At 37.9% G+C, this 20,267-nt stretch overlaps 1 protein-coding gene across 4 annotated transcripts in view; it reads left to right on the forward strand.

Annotated features, from left to right (window-relative positions):
* SMARCC1 (SWI/SNF related BAF chromatin remodeling complex subunit C1) overlaps positions 1 to 20,267 on the forward strand; it is a gene marked incomplete at its 5' end in the record, with an annotated part of 173,183 nt that overhangs the window by 22,113 nt on the left and 130,803 nt on the right. For all 4 annotated transcript variants that reach the window (XM_080801830.1, XM_080801831.1, XM_080801832.1 and 1 more), the window contains 4 exons: positions 4,591 to 4,676; positions 13,438 to 13,519; positions 14,785 to 14,877; positions 18,263 to 18,332. In XM_080801830.1, the coding sequence (XP_080657956.1) occupies positions 4,591 to 4,676; positions 13,438 to 13,519; positions 14,785 to 14,877; positions 18,263 to 18,332 (331 nt within the window). The remainder of the gene's footprint in view (positions 1 to 4,590; positions 4,677 to 13,437; positions 13,520 to 14,784; positions 14,878 to 18,262; positions 18,333 to 20,267) is intronic.

Here is a 20,267-nt window from a genome sequence, read left to right on the forward strand (position 1 = left end):
CCAACTTTGGGTATTTTATGATCTGTGTCTGAGAATAGTATTGTTCTGCTAAGATCATGCAAAATTCTAGGACGTTTTGGATTTTTCTTTTTTCTCTTGACTTCAGGGAATAAAAATGTAATTAAGATTTCTGTGTATTTGAGTTTTAGAATGTCTGCACTTCCTTCAGTGGAATTTTACCTGGAAGTCCTATTGGCCTGGGGTGAGAATTTGCCTAAAAAAAGGCAGTCCAGAGGACCTGATAAATTTAGGACCAATTATTATGTTAAATTGTCATGGGATTCCTAACTGAGTGGTTAGTTAAGTTCCAAACTCGAATTATCTTGAGATGGAAGCTTGTTACCTTCCTTGCTGGTAGGTATTTTTTTCTAGCTCATCCTTTCCCTCCTCTGTGCAGTGAGTGTGTCAATAGTCCTGGCTGTCCATGTGTGTATGGCTGGTGATTGCCGTAGTTCTGACGTCCTCCCTCGCTTAGGTCTGTAGTCTTTTTTCCCCTGTCCTGCAGGCGTTGATGGGGAAGCCCTGGCCTTTATCTTATCAACGTTGTCATTACTTGCCTATTTAGTCTCATCATCCCCACCCCCTGTCACCCTAGCGTGGTATTTCTTTTTTATACCTCAGAAGATTAACACTTTGACTTTTAGTTTGATTTTTTGTCTTCTTTGATTTTTGCATCTAGGGGTTTGATTTCTTCCTAGAGATCCAGTTGTACATTTAAAATAAAGTCTGTGGGCACCTGGGTGGCTCAGTTGGTTAAGCAACTGCCTTCAGCTCTGGTCATGAGTCCCAGGATCAAGTCCCTCATCAGGCTCCCAGCTCCACGGCAAGTCTGTGTCTCCCTCTGACCTTCTCCTCGCTCATGCTGTCTCTCACTGTCTCTCTCTCAAACAAATAAATAAAATCTTTAAAAAAATAAATAAAAAAAATAAAGTCTGTTATAGTTTGTCCAGCATGCGTTTGAAGTGGTAGGGTTTTCTGGTTATTTAGCCTGTCATATTGCTGGAGGCAGGAACACTTTTCGTCCGTAAAATGGGATAAAGAGAGTCAACTTTGTAGGATAGTTGTGGGGAGTAAATGAGGTACGTTATTTTCATCTAAGATGCCAATACTACAGAATTGCCACGACTTGTGCATTTTTTCAGATAAATGGCAAATTGTCAGTGATGTGTATATAGTGCCTCATGGTAAATTTAAATTCTCAGTAATTGGTGGCAATGATAATACTTTCTGTTCTCCCCAAGAATAAGAGTACTGCAGCAATAATTAGCTATGATTAGAGGTGCTAATTATAAGACTGTTACAGTGTCTCTTATTAATAACATTGGGAAAAATTTCTAGAAAGCACTATCTGAACTCCAAAGCAGTTAAAGTACACAGAGAAATGTGTGGAATATTTGATTGTCATTTTTTGTGAGGTAAAAAGGTTCTGGAGTCTAAGCAATGTGCCTTTTTTCCCCACAACTTTTCAAGGTGTGAAGATGACATTGTGATTTTCTGTGAACTTTCTTGATGTCTTGGACGTTCCCAGTTTCTGTTCCTTTGTTCACTTTCTCATACTTACTTTCTTGCACCATCATATTGACTAATAGACCAGAACACGGCATTATAGATGTGTATGTTCTATCTACACAGGTATACATCCTCCTCCTTTTTTCCAATTAAGATGAATTGCCATTAATAAATAAGCCAGAGAAATAAATAAGGACACTATGGTACAAATTTTAAGCACTTTTATGTATTGCGGTTAGTTCTGTCTTTTTCCTGGGTTTCATCAGCTCAGCAGAATTTTAGGTGGGCTATAAATAGGTAGGATGAGACCACTTACGTACATCCAGAATAAGATGAGATTAATTTTCCAAAGAGTTAACCAGAGATAGAACAGCTTATCAAAAGCAGTGTAGTCACACAGCTGGGAATAGAAGCAGCCTGTTAGAGCTGTCCTTGATCCCCAGACTCTGATTGGGGTGTGTAGCTACTGAGATAACTCAGGCAAAGCAGCATCTTGCTGGCTCTGGAAAGCTCAGGTTTTGGAAACCTCTTGCCCTTTTATTCTTTAAGTTTTTGAGTACTAATCAAGAGGAATTTACAGTGAACAATCCAGGATGCTCCTTCGGAGAACGTCTAAGCACATGGGTTCTTGTATTCGAATTACATCCACTGTCAGTTAGGGTAGGGCCTCTTCAGGGTGGGAGTGGGTGGGCTGAGGGTTGGGTGAGGGGATGCAGTCAGGGCCCTGTGTGTGACCCTGCGAAGTCTCTTGTCTCTGCCTCCAACTTGCCGTTCCCGGAATCTGATTGACTGCGTTTTTATCCGCGTGATTTTGATACTGAGCTTATCCTTAGGACCAGAGTCCCCAATCCATTCCCATGCAGGCTCTAAGAATCTTTGATGTGTGGTGAGTGTCCCTTTTTGGTTTTTTCCTGTCACATCTTTATGGACTTATGTTTTCCTTTTTGCCCTTCATTACTGGAACTGGTGCCCTTGTCAGGTTCCTGGGTTTCCCTTTTTCTTCCCCTTTATTTAGATGATACCTCTGGAAAATTGGAAGTCTCATTTTCTACTTCACTTATTACTTGTTCCTGTAGTGGTTGATAGAAGTTAATGTGTCTGTCTTAAGCTATATCTGATATTTTAATTTCTCATATTTATTACCTGTCCAGAAATTGGCCTTAATTTTAAATTATGTGTATAGATGTTTTATTGTTCTTGTCTGATCAACATGTAGCATGGCTATGATTTTTTTTTTTTTGACACTTAAGAGTGTTTTTTTGGTTGTTTTTTCAGCTATGAGTTTTTAAATTATTTTAGTATACTTGAACTATTGAAAAAGTTTTATGGATTACCTACATTGTCAGGCACTCTGTTGAATACTGATGTTAAAGATTTGAATAGGACATTGTTCCTGTCCTCAAGGAGTTCATATTAGAGATAAATGTATAAACCAGTCATCTCAGTATTAACGCTGAGTGGTTTGCATGTGCATAGTAGTGATATGCATATGTGGTTGGAGAGGACATTTCAGCCCAGCCTCTGCGGGTTCAGAGAAGGCTCAGTAGAACTGTTTAATTCTGCTCTTGTAGATACCGTCCAGCACATTATTCTAATTTAAGATGTCAACACTAGAAGATTTTAATAACTTGTTCATTTTCCTAGATAAATAACATGTTGTCAATGGTAAGAATTGCACCTGGATGTATTTGCTTAGGAATATGTAATGCAGCATTTGGGGTGTACTGGGAATAGTGTTGGGCAAGAAATTAGGAACTCAAACCTATGTATTTAAAAAGCAGCAGGAAAACCAGAATGACTTAGAAGAGCTCATCTTAATGATTTTCTAAGTATTTTTTATTTTTTAAAATGTTTTTTATTTTTTCATTATAGTAAAATATTTTAATAACTTTAAGTGTGTAGTTCAGTGGCATTATTCACATTGTTGTCCAACTGTTACTACCATCCATCTCCAGAACTTTGTCATTTTCCCAGATTGTAACTCTGTACTCATTGAACCATAACTCTTCACTCTCTCCCCAACCCCTAGCAACCACTGTTCTATTTTTTGCCTTCTTATATTTGACATCATGGAGTTCTTTTCATTACATTATTTTGTAAGAATCATTTTGAAGGAAAAAAAATGCATGCTGTATTTCTTTTTGGAGGGGTTTGTTTCTTTTATTTATTTATTTTTATATTATTTTTATTAACATGTAACGTATTATTTGCCCCAGGGATACAGGTCTGTGAGTCATCAGGCTTGCACATTTCACAGCACTCACCATATCACATACTCTTCACAGTGTCCATCACTCAACCACCCTCTCCTTACCCCCCATCCCCCAGCAACCCTCAGTTTGTTTCGTGAGATTAAGAGTTTCTTACGGTTTGTCTCCTTCCGGATCCCATCTTGTGTATGCTGTATTTCTGATACTTTCATCTTATTAGCATATTTGATGATCAGTTTATATGAAACTTTTACTTCCATAGTGTAGAAGTCATTCAGCATTTGATTTATTTGTTCATTACTTTTATAAACCATAAAGTGCACATCTCTTTTAAATTGTTGCACAGATTTTAGCTATAATTTTACATACAATTAACACTGTGTTTCATGGTCATTAAAATATTATCACAAGAGTTCAGTTGTAATTTTTGCATAATTTAAGTGTGGGGCCTAATTTGGGAACAAAGTCTAATGTATACTAATATTTCTTATTCTACAGGAAAATCATATTGTTGGAAATTATGTTTTACTGGGATTTTATACATTTTAAAAATCACATTTTATATTTATCAGTGGAGTTTGTAGTGTATCAATATTTTCTGCCCATTAGTGTTTCCTGTTGAAACATTTTGGTATTTCCTTTGTATATCTTGTTTTTAAGAGACTGTTTACTAAAAGAGTAATAAATTGAATTAAAAGAATTTTTAATTCACTTTCGGAAAAAATTTCCTTATACCTTATTTGGTTCCAGAAAGTATATAATGAGGTTAAGCTACCAGTTTATAACTTTTGAATTTATAAAACTTTGAATTCAGACATGACTAATTTTGTCAGAACTTTTATTTTTCTCATGTGTAACCTCTCATTTTTAGGCAAAATGTTTCATGGATTTCAAAGCTGGAGGCACCTTGTGTCACATTCTTGGGGCTGCTTACAAGTATAAAAATGAACAGGGATGGTAAGTTTTTGTGTTTATTTGTATGTCTTGATGTGATATTTAAGTTATTTAATGTTAAATCGTCTACCTTCTTTGTATGGTGTTAGAGAATTCTAAAAGCACATTATAATTAATGTACAAAGTGGAAGCTTTATTTGGTTTTTCTGGTTTACTTTGTACCTACACCCAGGAGAAATCTCGAACAATTATTCCATTTATTAGGCAAATTACTTCTCATATATAGTTGTATCTAGATAATAGATGAGTGTGTATTCTTAGCAAATTAGAAGGTTGGCTCACTGTGAAATATATAAATGGGTATTGTGAACTTAACGTTGTGCTAAAAAACAGCAATTTAAGTGTTTTTGTGAGCCAGGCCTTCAGAATGAGAGATGTCTGGTGTGCTGTCCTCGGGACACAGACGAGAGGAACCCAGCTCAGGAGTGCAGACCATTCCTCCGGCAGTGGTGCAGCTAGGATAGAGTCATTGCTGCTCTTCTTGGAGTGTTGCATTTTTCCTTCACTCTCCTCTTTCCCTTTTCTCACCCTGTCTCTCTTGGTGCTTTATCTCTTAAGCTCTGGGGTTTCTCCCATCTCTGTGTGGGACGTTCAGCTGCTGAGACTAGTGAGGGTTTCATGGTGATGGTTCCAACGTTCAGGGATAGTGGGGAGTCCCTTCACAGGCAGGGGGTTGAAGGGGGTGCTGGGGGGAATTGACTTGAAGTTGTTTTGAGGTTTTAGTTGTGTTTATGTGAAGTGCAGTCTTAGCATCTTTCTAGGAGAATATGCATGTAATCTGGGTAGTTTAAAATATGGCTGGGAAAAAAAAAATATGGCTGGAAAAGGCAAAGAAGTGCTCACATTGATAAATAGGACAAGTTTGTAAGTAAATGATTTATTTACAGTGAATAGCAAGTGATACAGACTTTGTGTATTTGCTGAACTTTTTATGTGTGGGTGCGTGCTTAATAGATAGCAGATAATTAATGCAATGAGCACAAGAGTGTTGTCACCAGATGTGGCTGCTGTTTTGTACCTCTGCTTCTGGCGGTGGTGCCGGGACTCTTACAGGGTGTTCCCTGAACTAGGATTGACAGCATGTCTGACTACTCTCGGATGTGATTCGTAACCTACTGTTAGCTCTAGATTCCCACATGGGACTCTCTTATTTTCTTGTTCATTTTGTGTCCTAAATCCTGATGTGTACTCGAAGACAGTCTCAAAATGAGATGACTTCTCCTAAGTCACCTCTTCTGGAACTTGCTTGTTCTGGAACATGCACCAGTGCAATGGAATATTTTTAGGTGAAAGAGTTTAGAAGGATATGTAAAGTAAGATGTCTTTAATTAAAAGGGAGGCCAAGAAAGAAGTAAAGGTTAAAGTTGAAGACTTTAAGAGGAGTGAGGAGTAAGAATTTTTCCAAGTCTTGGGGCACCTGGGTGGCTCAGTGGGTTAAGCGTCTGCCTTGGCTCAGGTCATGGTCCTAGGGTCTTGGGATCAAGTCCCGCATTGGGCTCTCTGCTCAGCGGGGAGCCTGCTTCTCCCTCTATTTCTGCCTGCCTCTCTGCTTGTGATCTCTCTATCTCTGTCAAATAAATAAATAAAATCTTAGAGAAAAAAAAAAAAAGAATTTTTCCAAGTCTTTTACTCACTGTACCAGAATCCTCCCCTTTCTGGTGTCATTAGACACTTAGTTGCCGTGCACACTCACCCCTCCCCCAAACTTACATGCTTACAGGGAGTGGACCATTTACAGTCTGACTGTGCATATTTTAGTGACCATCCACCCATTTGGAAGTCTGAATAGTGGCCTGTCATATTGACAGTGCCTCCAGCTTTCCCCAGGCCCAGCATACCCCTGTGAACCTCGTTTGTGTTCTCCAGTTAACCTCACAGTCTAGCTCCATAGTTTGCTCATTTCCTTCTAATGGCCAAACGTTCTCTTTTTCTCTTGTTTCTGTTTGGTTCTTTCTTACTTCCTGCTTTCTTTTAGCTTTCAGTGATGTCAGGCTGGCTTATCACTTACAAGGTTAAGTGGGAACACTGAACAGACAATACAGATTAAGATTCCAGAGTGTTTGAATGTGATCTTTCTGCATGTCTCTAAATAGTCAGAAGTGAGTGCCTTATTTGCAGGTTTACGTTAAAGGAGAAAACTGGGCTAATGTTATATATAGTTGTATATTACTGAGGGATACCAAACCAGGGGGATTTTGACATCCTATGGAAATCTGGTAACATTTCCTGAAGTAGAGATTAAATATAGCCAAACTCAATTCAATAAATGTCAGTGTCCTTCTGCAGAGTGATTAGAATCCTGTTTATTCTTACAGTTCTGTACAGATTACTGTGCATTGTAATCCTGTTTCATGCCTTTTAAAGAGATGACTGATTGAAAATATTTTGTGTTTTATTAGTTTTGCTTGACAGTGGTGAATCTAGGCTTAGTTAACAAAGTTCAGGATTTGTCTTAATGTGAGAAATGGCCTTTTATTTTTACCCGTGACACAATTTGCTGCCAACATTTATTTCTTGCAGATATGCTCAGACCTACTTTTCTTTCTACTTTTATTCCCTGCCTTCGAAGTCTCCTTCTGATTTTCATTTTTTAGATATTACCATACTAAGTCTCGGGTAATGGCTTTTAAACTTTAGGATCACTTGAATCACTTGGAATACCTTTTTTTTTTTTTTTTTTTTAAGATCCTATTTATTTATTTGACAGAGAGATAGCCAGTGAGCCCAAGTGGGGAGGGTGGGGGATGGCAGAGGGAGAGGAAGAAGCAGGCTCCCCGTTGAGCAGGGAGCCCGTTGTGGGACTCTATCCCAGGATCCTGGGATTATGACCTGAGTTGAAGGCAGACCCTTAACTGACTGGGTCACCTAGGTGCCCCCACTTGGAATACTTTTAAAAATATAGATTACTGGGCTTCATGGACATACATTGTTAACTATTAAGTGTGGTATGAAAACTGAAAATCTATATTTTCAAAAAGTACTCTAAATGGTTGTCAGGCCTTACTTTGAGAAATGCTGGGTAGTGAGGCTGTCGTTCTAGCACAAACATGGTTTAGATCTTTTTTTTTTTTTTTAAGATTTTATTTATTTATTTGACACACAGAGATCACAAGTAGGCAGAGAGAGGGGGAAGCAGGCTCCCTGCTGAGCAGAGAGCCCGATGCGGGGCTCGATCCCAGGACCCTAGGACCCAAGCAGAGGACCCAAGCGGAAGGCAGAGGTTTAACCCACTGAGCCGCCCAGGCTGAAGAATTATCCTTTTTATAGCATATTTTAAAGCGGCCATCTAGCTTTTAAATTTTTAAAAAATAATATAGCAAGAATCCAAACCACTTTAATTATCCCCAAAGTCACATTCCTAGCAGGATATGATTTGTTGTCTGCTTCTACGTAGTAGACCTCCCTCCCTGCATATATGACTACCTGTTTCAGGCTGTTTTATCTGTAGGCTATTTGCCACCCTTTTGGAGTGTGGCATACAGGACCATCCTTCTGTTGCTGGTCTCCATGGTTTTGTAGCTTGCCATTATTAGACAAAGCCCCCTAATGCTTGAGGCCAACTTCCCACAAAACTGTTCTGCTATACTGTTGTCTGCTTTTTGCCATGCTCCCAGCTCAGTGCATTTTTGTCTTTTCCTTTCCAAGTTTGCTCCTGAAGCCCTTCATACCACTTTCCAAGGAATTAAACTCATTCTCCAGGATCCTTTGTTGATTATTTTTATTTAACTATATTTTCTATCTGAGGCTGAGGATGAGAAGAGAACATCCCTAACAATAATCACAAGAGGCACAGAATTGGAGCAATAAAGCTAATGAGGGCCCTTTTGACAGACAGTATTGCCTTTGATTGAAAGGCTGCCATGAGACATTGCCTGGCAGATTGCCAGAGGGAAACAAAGCAGAAGACTCATTATTAATTAGTAAGCTGTCAATGAAGTGCTCATATTTACATTTTAAATGACCAAAAGTTTCAAAAGCCAGAGAATTACATGTTCATGTGTTGTCTCTTCTAGTTCTCTGCATTAAGATTCAAAAGGCTTTATAATTTTAGTTTTAATTTACATTTCCCTTATGTGTAGGTTTGAGCATTTTTCTATATTGTATAAAGTAAAACTTATTTAAGTACTCTTGGTAATTTCAAAATAAAAAGATTAAATCTTTCAACTAGAGGTTATACTATATTTACTTGAGTTTATTTCAGTTTTTCTTTTTCAAGATTCTTAAATTAATTATTTAATTTAGAACATGAGTGGGGGAGGAGCAAAAGGAGAGGGAGAGAGAGACCCTCAGGCAGAACCTGACCCTTGCTTTCATGACCCTGAGATCACCATCTCAGCTGAAACCAAGAGTCAGACGCTTAACCGACTGAGCCACCCAGGTGCCCTGTTTCAGTTTTTCACAATATTCGTATATTTTAAATACTTTTTTTGCTTACATAGCATATTGCTGAATCAGGAAAAAGCTTTACTCTGTTGTGTTATTAAATCATTGGTAAAACATTTTAGTTTATTATGGAAAAGATAAACTATAAAAGAGAGAATAATAAAGTGAACTGCCATTTACCTTCATGCACCTTTAACTTTATGTAATTTCATTTGTAAATATTCACTGTTTGTTTCTAAATTTATTTTTAAAGCACAGGATTTTGCAGGGGATTTTGAAGGGAAGAGGGGGAGAGATAGAGAATTCTAAGGGATGCAGGGTTTGATCTTTACAACCCTGAGATCATGATCTGAGCGAAATCAGTAGTTGAACATTTAACCAACTGAGCCATCTAGGCGCCTCATGAGATTTTTTTTTTAAGGTAATCTCTGTGCCCAAGATGGGGTTCTGAGATCAAGAGTTGCATGCTCTACCGACTGAGCCAGCCAGGTGCTGCTAAAGAGCTTAGGTCTTTCTATTTATTCATTCACTCATTCATTCATTCATTTATTTATTTATTATATGCAGGCTGCACGCCAAGTGTGGAGCTCAACTTGGGGCTTGAACACGTGACCCTGAGTCAAGACCTGAGCTGAGATCCAGACAGAGTCAGGCGCCTAACTGACTGAGCCAGCAAGGCGCCCCGGAATAGGATTTTTTATAAAGCATTATAACAGTGCCATTGTCACAACTAAGAAAATTATCAATAATTTTTCAGTGTTATTAAATACCCACTTAGTGTTCAAGCTTCCCTGATTATTTCATGGGTGGTTTTTATGTTGCTTATATTTTTACATTAATTTATATTAATCAGTATTCAAAGAAGATTCATACATGACATTTGGTTGATGTGTCTCAGGAAATTGGGGCACCTGGGTGGGTTAATAGGTTAAGATTCCAGCTCTTGATTTTGGCTCAGGTCATGATCTCAGGGTTATGAGATCATGGAGCCTGCTTTAGATTCTCTCTCCCTTTCTCCTTGTCCCTCTCCCCCCTTAAAAAATAAAAAGAAAATTAATAGTTTTCCTCCTTGGTCTCTCTTCCCCCTCTTACCCTCGCCAGTTACTTTTTTACAAAAATAAGTGGTCTTGTAGACTTCTATGTTCTAGATTTTGCTAATATGTTCCCTAGGATATCATTTAACATAGTCTTCTAAATTTCTAGTAAAGTGGAGTTAGAGCTAGAGGCTTAGTCTGATTCAGCTTTTTTTTGGGGGGGTGAGGGACGTCTGTAGTGCTTAATAGACAGTGTTGTGTTCTTCCCTCTGGAGGCATGGAGGCATACAGTATCTGATTGTTTCTGCTTGTTAGACTGATGTTGATATTTAGTGCCTCAAATCATGCTATCATTACAGCTTCACCAAGCTGTAGCATTTAAATTTTGAAAAAATTAGAAAGTAGGCATTCTAATACATAGATCTAAGTGCTTACTGTTTTTTAGGTAATTTGTTGTAAAAGACTGTTACTCTGTAATTCCTACTTCGTTTATTAGCTAGAATACTGAGAAATTAAACCCATCAGAAATTAAAAAGGCAGAGTAAATTCTTTTTTTTTTTTTTAAAGATTTTGTTTATTTATTTGACAGAGAGAGATTGCAAGTAGGCAGAGAGAGGCAGAGAGAGAGGAAGGGAAGCAGGCTTCCCGCTGAGCAGAGAGCCCGATGTGGGGCTTGATCCCAGGACCCTGGGATCATCACCTGAGCCGAAGGCAGAGGCTTTAACCCACTGAGCCACCCAGGTGCCCCAACAGAAAGGCAGAGTAAATTCTTAATTTCCTTTTTCTGTTTACCAGAATCATTTAGCTCTTAATCTTCATTTGCAGGTAAATCCAGGCAACCTTATTTTAATTTGTTTAATGACTACTTTCAAACTATTTCTCAGATTTCTGAGCGTGATAATTCCTTTTAGCCTCATCTGAATCATTTACTAAGGAAGCAGTTTCTTTGTGAATAATATGAGTAAAGGCTTATACAAGCAATTCTGAAGTAAGACATTTCTGGATATAGTTCGTTATCAGAAGCCTGTGAAAGACTGACCCCTTCTTTAGAAAGGGGAGACACTCACATGTCTCTCCCTGTGTTGTGCTGAAAGAACCAGTGGAAGCCCCTTTGCTCTAATAGGGTTGTGCCAGTCAGTCACGTGTTACTCTGTTGTTGGGAATTGCTTGGCATTTCTGACCTACCCCTTCCTCAGAAGTTAGGAAAGGAAGATACTAAACAACCAAAAAAATGGGATTTAAGGATTAAGTTCTGTGTACCAAGATTAAATCAAGATATTGATTCAATTGACTTGGGACAAAGGTCCCTCTTACATGTAAAGGCCATTTTTTAAGCTATAACTAGTTCCTTTCCAAATTACTTATTTCTGTGGTTTAGTGGACGCTTTCCTTAATTTCCAAATTGGAGCTTAGTCAAAATAAATATTAATTTCCTGAGTGGTGTGCTTTATAAAGCCACACTTTTTTTTTTTTTTTTTTAAAGATAGATTTGAGGAGGGACAGAGGGAGAGGGTGGGAGAAAGAAGAATCTTAAGCAGGCTCCATGCCCAGAACAGAGCTTGACACAGAGCTCAATCTCATGACCTTGAGCTCATGACATGAGCTGAAATCAAGGGTCGGACGAGCTGGCTGAGCCACCCAGGTGTCCCTAAAGCCACACATTCTGTTGGCTACTAGGGCTGTATAGAATAGTTTTAAACAAACCTGGTCTTTGCCTTCAAGGCATCTAATGAGCTGTCTTAGCAACAAGATGATTCTTTTGTGGGGCTTTAACAGCAATGTGCACAGGATGTATTAGGAGCATGGCAGAAGACAGGAATAGCTTCATAGGGAACGTGGCTTGTGGCAGACCCTGGAGGCGATAGTATCAAGCCCACAGAGTAGGTAGTGACATACAGGAAAGGCTGGAGAGTTTGGAAGAACGGTTGGAAGTGTGGGGAGCATCTCCTGGTTAAAACAGGATAACCTGAGAGGTAGAGCATGAGCTCTGCATTCAGAGTGCCTAATCCTAGCTAGCACATAGTAGTAATGATTTAAAAACATAACCATAGGGGCACCTGGGTGGCTCAGTTGGTTAAGCATCTGACTCTTGATTTCGGCTCAGGTCATGATCTCAGGGTCCTGGGCCTGAGCCCTGCGTCAAGCTCGGCACTCAGTGGGGAATCTCTTGGAGAGTTCTTTTGCTCTTTCCCTCTGCCCCTCCCCTTGCTCTCTTTCTCAAAATGAATAAATCTTTAAAAAAAAAACAAAAACCAAACCAAAACAAAGTGTTATAACCATAGTTAACAATTACTGATCACTTACAGACTAAATAGACCGTAAAAAGACATGGTCTTAAGCCCTTAACGTATATATCTCATTTGACCTTCACAAAAACCTGTAATGGGCCGTTGTATTCACGAAGAAATTGATCCTTGGATTAGTAAATCACTCCAGACTACATAAATAAAAATGGGGTCAGGATTAGAACCCAGAACGGCTTGATTCCACAGCCCACACTCTCAATTACTGAGCTATACTTTCCCTGGAATTAAAATGGGGCAAAATCAAAGTAAGTGTTGAATTAAAGATATGGTGAAAGAAGCATTCAGATTTGTTAAGATTAAATCATATGGAAGTGGGTGAGATTAGGCAGACAACATTAGAATGTTATGCTTGGATACTTACATAAAAAGACATTGGGGAGAGAGAAAAGGTGAAGAGATGAATTTACCAGATTTAGGACAGTAGTAGGCTCAAGGAGAGCACAGACACTGATGAATTTGAGCAAATGACTTTTAAGCATATAGAAACCAGATAAATTTTCCTTACACCTGAAGAACGGTATAATAGTTCACTGCCTTTGGATGTGTGGACTCCTTTTCTAGATGATGTAAAATATCTTAGACTTAAGAAAAACAGGATACTTCATGGTATGGCTTCTTCATTTTTTTTTTTTTAAGATTTTATTTATTTATTTGACAGGCAGAGATCACAAGTAGGCAGAGAAGCAGGCGGGGGGTGGGGGTAGCAGGCTCCGCGTTGAGCAGAGAGCCCTATGCGGGGCTTGATCCCAGGACCCTGGGATCATGACCCGAGCTGAAGGCAGAGGCTTTAACCCACTGAGCCACCCAGGCACCCCCGGGGTTCTTCATTTTGACTGGAGTGGACCTTAATGTCATAATATTTAATGTTTTATGAAGATTTTGACACTGTTTTCTTACACTGAGAAAATACCCTCATATGTTTTGTAGAGCTCTATTTTAATTTCCACGTCTTTGCAGTTCATTTGTGTTGAGTGCTAACACTAAGTTTTCACTTTTGTCGAAGGTAGAAGACAAATTAACTAATGCTTTTCTTCTCTTTAGGCGTAGGTTTGATCTACAGAATCCATCCCGAATGGATCGGAATGTTGAAATGTTTATGAACATTGAGAAAACATTGGTGCAGGTAACTCAGAAAGTTAAATATTAAAAATGTTTTCCCTTTAATATACTTTCAGTTCTAAGATTGGCTTTATTGGACTGCCAAAAGATCAAAAGAAGAAAGATTTTCTGAAATCTGGTCTGTTATTTTTATGGGTTTTGGGGAATTAGAGCTATAAAGTATGACTAAAACTTGTCATTTATAGAATATTGATCCTAAACGTTTTGTGAAGTAATCTATGATATTTCCTTTATTTTGATGCTTATAGAGAGAGAGAGGGTGAGAGGAAGGGGGAGAGGCAGAGAATCTCAACAGAGAATCTACAGGGCTCGATCTCATGACCTGAGCCAAAATTAAGAGTCAAATGATTAACTGAGCCATCCAGATACCCTGATATTTTCTTTCTTTATTTCACTTAATTCGTTATTTGAATCTCTTTCATATTTAATATAAACACTCTCAATCTACTGGTCACTCGTTTATGTAGTCTTTTTTTTTTTCTTTTAAGATTTGTTTCAGGGTTGTACCATAAATACAGATCTTACTTCCCTAACTAGATATAATCTGGAAGAGAGAACACTTAGTATTCTTCTTTTCTTTCTAGTATTTTTATTGATTGGTAATTTTTAACGATTACTGAGTTAGCCTTCTTGGGGAGAGGCAGCTGGCAAAGATTCAGCTAGGTATTATCATTAACTTGATGTCTGAAATTTGTCTCATGAACTGCTAGCTAGAGAAACAATTTTTGTGGTTGGTTCACTGATTTTTTTAATGATGATTTGAGGAGTTAATATGCATGTTTTAATCACTGCTATTTGTAAGTTTAGAAATGGGAAGAGGAGCTATAAGTAACTTATATAATGAGCCAAAATGGGCATTTCCCTGGGATCCTCTCCCCTCCCCACCCAATAAAAGATGTAGATGGAAACACTACATTAGATTTGGACTGTTAAGGTCAATTCAGGTAGGATTGGCTATAGAAGTATCAATATGTGAGTGTGGTACCTTAATGAAAAATACAAGGAATTTCTTTAGGTTGTGATTCTGAACATTTTTTGCCTAGGTGTACTTAGCTGTAGAGAAGGGATCTGAGGATGGCATTAAGTGGCATTCTGAACACACCTAGGTTTTATATTGAAATGAGACCTCTGCAGTCTACACTAAAAAACATCTTTCCATTTTAAACACTATGGCTTTTAACGTCAACTTTGGCCATTAGGGTAATTCATTAATAATGTGACATCATTTCAAAACCAAGAGAATTTCAAAATCTGTTTTTTCTTCCTTAGAACAATTGTCTGACCAGACCCAACATCTACCTCGTTCCAGACGTTGATCTGAAGTTGGCTAACAAATTGAAGGATATTATCAAACGACATCAGGTAATAAACATGATCACTTCAGAAAATTGTATAGTAGTAAGCTTATAAATTTCAATAATAATGTCTTTTAGTTTCTGTATTTATCTGCATTAAATGAGAATTCTCTCTCTTTGGGTTCTTACAGTACCAAGTTTTTTCTCTCCCACTCACCTCCAGTTCTTATCCTAGAAGCATTTTTCTTCCCCCTTAGCTTTGTTGAGATATAATTGACACCTAACACTTTGTAAGTTTAAGGTGTACAATATAGTGATTTGATGCACATATGTATGCAAAATTAGCATTTAATAATCATTGGTATGCAGTCATTGTAGTCCTATTGTGAAATATGCTTATGTAATTTATTTTTTAAAGATTTATTTAGTTTTATTTAAAACATTTTTTTTTAAAGATTTTGTTAATTTGAGAGAGGAGAGAACGAGCACGAGTATGGGGGAGGAGCAGAGGGAGAGGGAGAAGCAGATTCCCCGCTGAGCAAGGAGCCTGACATGGGACTTGATTCCAGTACCCCGAGATCATGACTCGAGCCGAAGGCAGACACTTAACTGACTTAGCCAACCCGGCACCCCTAGGCCACCCAGGCACCTCTAGATTTATTTCTTTGAGAGAGAGAGAACAAGTGCGTTAGTGAATGCAGGCTGCAGGGGCAGAGGGAGAGGGAGAGAGAATCGCAGGCAGACTCCCTGCTGAGTGCAGACCCAGTAAGACCCTGAGATCATGACCTTAGCCAAAACCAAGAATTGGATGCCTAATGGACTGAGCCACCCAGGTGCCCCTGGGTTTATGTAATTTAAAGAGACCATGTGATCTATATTACTCTAATCACAAAGTCAAAGTAGAAATTGATGACACAGTTGTTGATAAGAGGAGATCAAATATTGGGGCACCTGGGTGGCTCAGTGGGTTAAGCCTCTGCCTTTGGCTCAGGTCATGATCTCAGGGTCCTGGGATCGAGCTCCACATTGGGCTCTCTGCTCAGCAGGGAGCCTGCTTCCCCTTCTCTCTCTGCCTGCTGCTCTGCCTACTTCTGATCTCTCTCTGTCAAATACATAAGATCTTTAAAAAAAAAAAAGAAAGAACTTCCCTTAAAAAAAAAAAGAGATCAAATATCACTTCAAGTAAACCTATTTTTCCTCATCCCCGCCACCCCATTGGTATGTATTGTATTTACATTTGTGGACTGGAAAATTCTGTTTTTCCCATAAGCTTACATTCTCTTGATTCACATGTGCCAGTGCTATCTTCAGATGTCTTTCCCTCCCTTCTCTAACCTCATTTTAGGCCAAGACTTTGGGTATTTACTGCATGTATGTTTGTGGCTACATGTGGCTGAACTATAAGCAACCCCGTATCATGGTGAACTAGCTGAGGAGACCCAGGTAGAAGATAATTTTCTGAAACAACATCATTTGAGTGACAGAGTTTTACTAATCCTTAGGATTAGTTGAGAAACCTCCTCAGATACCTTTATTTTTCTTCTGCAGGAGAGATTGCCAGTTGTGTTATGTTTCAGTAATCAGTAAAATATCTTTCAAGTTCCTAAAGCAAGAATTCCTAATACCGTTTACATTTGGAGATTTAGTACAGTGTTTTCTTACATGCAACATCCCTACCAAAGAGAAAAATGAGATAATTGTGCTATCGAGTCAGGCAGTCTCAAGTCCCACTTCCTCGTCCCACCAGCATTTTGACTTTGAACCAATCACTTAACCTTCTTTTCTCTTTGGGACTGCTTACTGAAGTGGCTGTCAAGTGTAGTTTAATTATATCTAGAATGTTAGAAAGCAGAGACAGAACAAATTAACCTGCTGGGTATTACCTTCGAGCTGAAATTACCTACTCTTATTGCTTCCATGTTAATCCTGGAAAAAGCTTATATATTTTCCACAGTTAATACTGAACATTTAGTTCTCATTTTTCTTAAAGGCCTGGCTTAGTGGTTGTATTCTAGGAATAACCTCTAAAGGGACATAAGGATCTTCCTGGTTTCATAGGATCGTAGGAAAGAGACAGTAAGCTAATGATATTATTGAATACTGATGATTAGGCCTTTCCTTAAACATTTAAAATGCATTAATAACTCCAATGTTTGAGTACTTACAGTGTACCTGTCCCTGTCGTTACCTCATTGCTATATTGTTATACTTCTTGTGAAATAGGTATTACTACCACTCTGTTTTTCACAGAAGACACTGAAGCACAAAACACACTTAGATACTTACATCACCCAAGTTGTAAATGGTAGAGCTGAAGTTCAAACCTAGGCCTAACGGACTCCGGAGGCCAAAATCACAGACATTGTGCTCCTCTGACATCCCTTTTTCAGCATCTTTTGTGGTTGTTTGGAAGTGTGCCCAAATACTTGTAATGATTGAGAATGCCTTGCTTTATTGTAACTAATTCATCTTAGATAGTCCTAAATTTTAGAATTTTAGAATTTCTCTTCAATTAGAAATAGCATTGTGTTTTTCTGATTGTAATAATTAGTAAATACTCACTGTCAAAGATAAAATTCAGGAAATACATTAAGATGCTATTTATACCTGATTTTAAGACACACACGCAAAAAAAGACTTGTCCTCATTCTTATGATCTCTAGAATGAGCACTTTTATATCTAAATAGCTTCCAAGTAGGGGCGCTTTGGTGGCTCAGTTGATCAAGTGTCTGACTCTTGATTTTGGTTTGGGTCATGATCTTGGGGTCTTGGGATTGAGCCCTGTGTCGAGCTCTACACTCAGCACAGAGTCCAATTGCCCCTTTCCCTCCCTCATCTTGTGCGTTCTCCCTGTCTCAAATAAAGAAGTAAATAAATTCTTTAAAAAAAAAAAAAGGCTTCCCAGTCATATTCTAGATTGTATGCAGTAGTCTAGCTGTGGCCTAGCTAGACCTTAACCTTAGTATTTATGACATCCACTATTCTAACATTGACTTAAAAAACAGGAGTGTACATACATGTTAGAGCCAAGTGAAATGTCAATCTTATATGTGTATAACCGTAAGTTACGGCTCATGGTCATAGTCTTGCATTATTTGGATAATTTCTGATGACTTTGGAGTAACTTTTAGATTTAGAAAGACTCGTATTACAGACAAGGTTTCCTAGAGAGATACACAGAGAATTAGGTAAGAAGTACTTGCTTTATTTTTCTGTACAACAATATAAACTGTGTCTGTAGATAATTTACATTTTTATTTGTTCTTGTTAATAATTGTTTTCTTTGACTAAAAATAACAAAAATATTATAGTCTTGATATATATGTGTGTATATATATATAAAACATAATAAGTAAAATAATGCTTTTATGATTCTTAGGCAATTTGCATCTGGCATTGCATAGTCTGTTTGTCATGTGCTTTACCCTTATGTTGTTCATTTGCTTTCCAGGGGACTTTTACTGATGAGAAGTCAAAAGCTTCCCACCACATTTATCCATATCCTTCTTCACAAGAGGATGGTAAGTTAATCTTTGGTTATGAACTCCTACTTCACTAGGTTTTAAGTTTTATCAGAGATTTAAACAATATTACTAGCTTTTTGAAAAAGAGACTTTCAAGTATTAAATAACTTGCACAGATTATTTAAATGTAGTTTTCTATTTTTTTGCTGAATTGGTCTAAGCAAACTAATTCTTTGATATCCAACTTTCTGATCATTGAACTTTTTATATCTTTCTTTGTTATTTTCTGGGTGTTAAGTTTAGGTGTGCCTTATGTATTAACTTTGTTAATGTTTGCTGTGTTGTTTGTGTTCTGAAAATTAAAAGACTTTGTAAAATGAAAGAACATTTCTGGGGAAGATGGGCTTACTGGCTGTCTGAATGGGACCCCTCAGCAATATTTTAGTTTGGTGAATTTATAATGGTTCAGATTCTGAACTTCAGCTTTTCTATCCTGCAGGTTGATTTTGTCAGTGGCCAGAGTTCGATAGGGCTACGGAAACCGTTTTGTTGAGAAAGAAAATATGAATTAATAAATTAACCAGATTAATTTTAGAAATAGGTCTTCTATAAGGGATCAAGTCTTCTGGTTAACATATCCCTTTAGGACATCTGTATAAGAAGCTAAGTTATATCAGATTTGAGTTGCTAATTACCCCATGCTGAGTATTTTTTCTGACCAGTGCAGTTATGCTGGAAGTCAATGACAAGATTACCAGACAGTCCCTGTATGTTTGAAAATTAAGAAATATATTGCCAAGTAATCTATGGGTCAAAGAAGAAATTATAATGGAAATAGAAAATCTTTGTAACTGAATAATTATGAAATGATTGATAAAGTACAAGAATGTTAAATTTTGTTGAATACAGCTGAAGCTCTGCCCAGAGGAAAATTTATATCTTTAAATGTGTATTAGTTAGGAAAGAAGAAAGACCGAAAAATCAGTGATTCACACATCTTTCTCAAGAGATGGGAAAAAGAACAGCAAATTAAACCTAAGGAAAGAAGGAAATAATTAAGAGTACAAATTAATGATGTGGAAAATATACAGGAGCAAAGTGCTCAGCAGTGTCAGAAATGGTTCTCAGGAGGGGTGGCCTGGGTGGCTCAGTGGGTTAAGCCTCTGCCTTTGGCTCAGGTCATGATCTCAGGGTCCTGGGATCGAGCCCCACATCGGGCTCTGCTCAGCAGAGAGCCTGCCTCCCCCGCCCCCCACCCATGATCTCTCTCTCTCTCTCTCTGTCAAATAAATAAATAAAATCTAAAAAAAAAAAAAGAAATGGTTTTCAGGAAAGATCAGTAAGGCTATTCATATTCAAATTGTGCTGCAAATAAGCAGGAGAAAAAGAACAAATAATGTCAGGAATGGAAGAGGGACATTGTATGGATCCTACAGATGTTGAAAACAATTGATAGGTGAGGTTGCTTGATTGCTTGTGCATGGTGGCAAATCTAAGAAACCATTGCCTCATCCAGAGTCATCAAGTTTTACAACCCAACTCTTCTAAGAGTTTTACAGCTTTAGCTGTTACATTTAGGTTTTTTCATCATTAGTTTGATAGCTAAAAGTTTTATTTTATTTGTTATAGTAAAAAATCGCAGCTCTGTGATTATTACGCTTTTATAAAGTGAGAAACTTCACCCTGCCCTTAGTGTTTAACTGGTTGTTTCTCAGCCTTTTTCCTGTTAGGTAATAGCAACTGGTGTCCACTAGGTGGGGGTGATGGATAGCTGTGATAGAATACTTACTCTGTTGCGGGCTCTGTTTCTCTAATGAGTGGTGTAAAACTTTCAGCATTGCCTTTTACAAAAGATTTTAACTGTAATTGTTACACCTGGCTATTTAGTGATTTTTTAGTGGTGCTAGTTTTATTTTTCTCTTTTAATACAACCTAGTTCACTGTGTATTGATGATGCTTGCTTGGTATTATCAGTTGTCAAAGCAGCTGTTA

The sequence above is a fragment of the Martes martes genome (assembly GCF_963455335.1).
Source record: "Martes martes genome assembly, chromosome: 1".
Lineage (NCBI taxonomy): Eukaryota > Metazoa > Chordata > Mammalia > Carnivora > Mustelidae > Martes > Martes martes.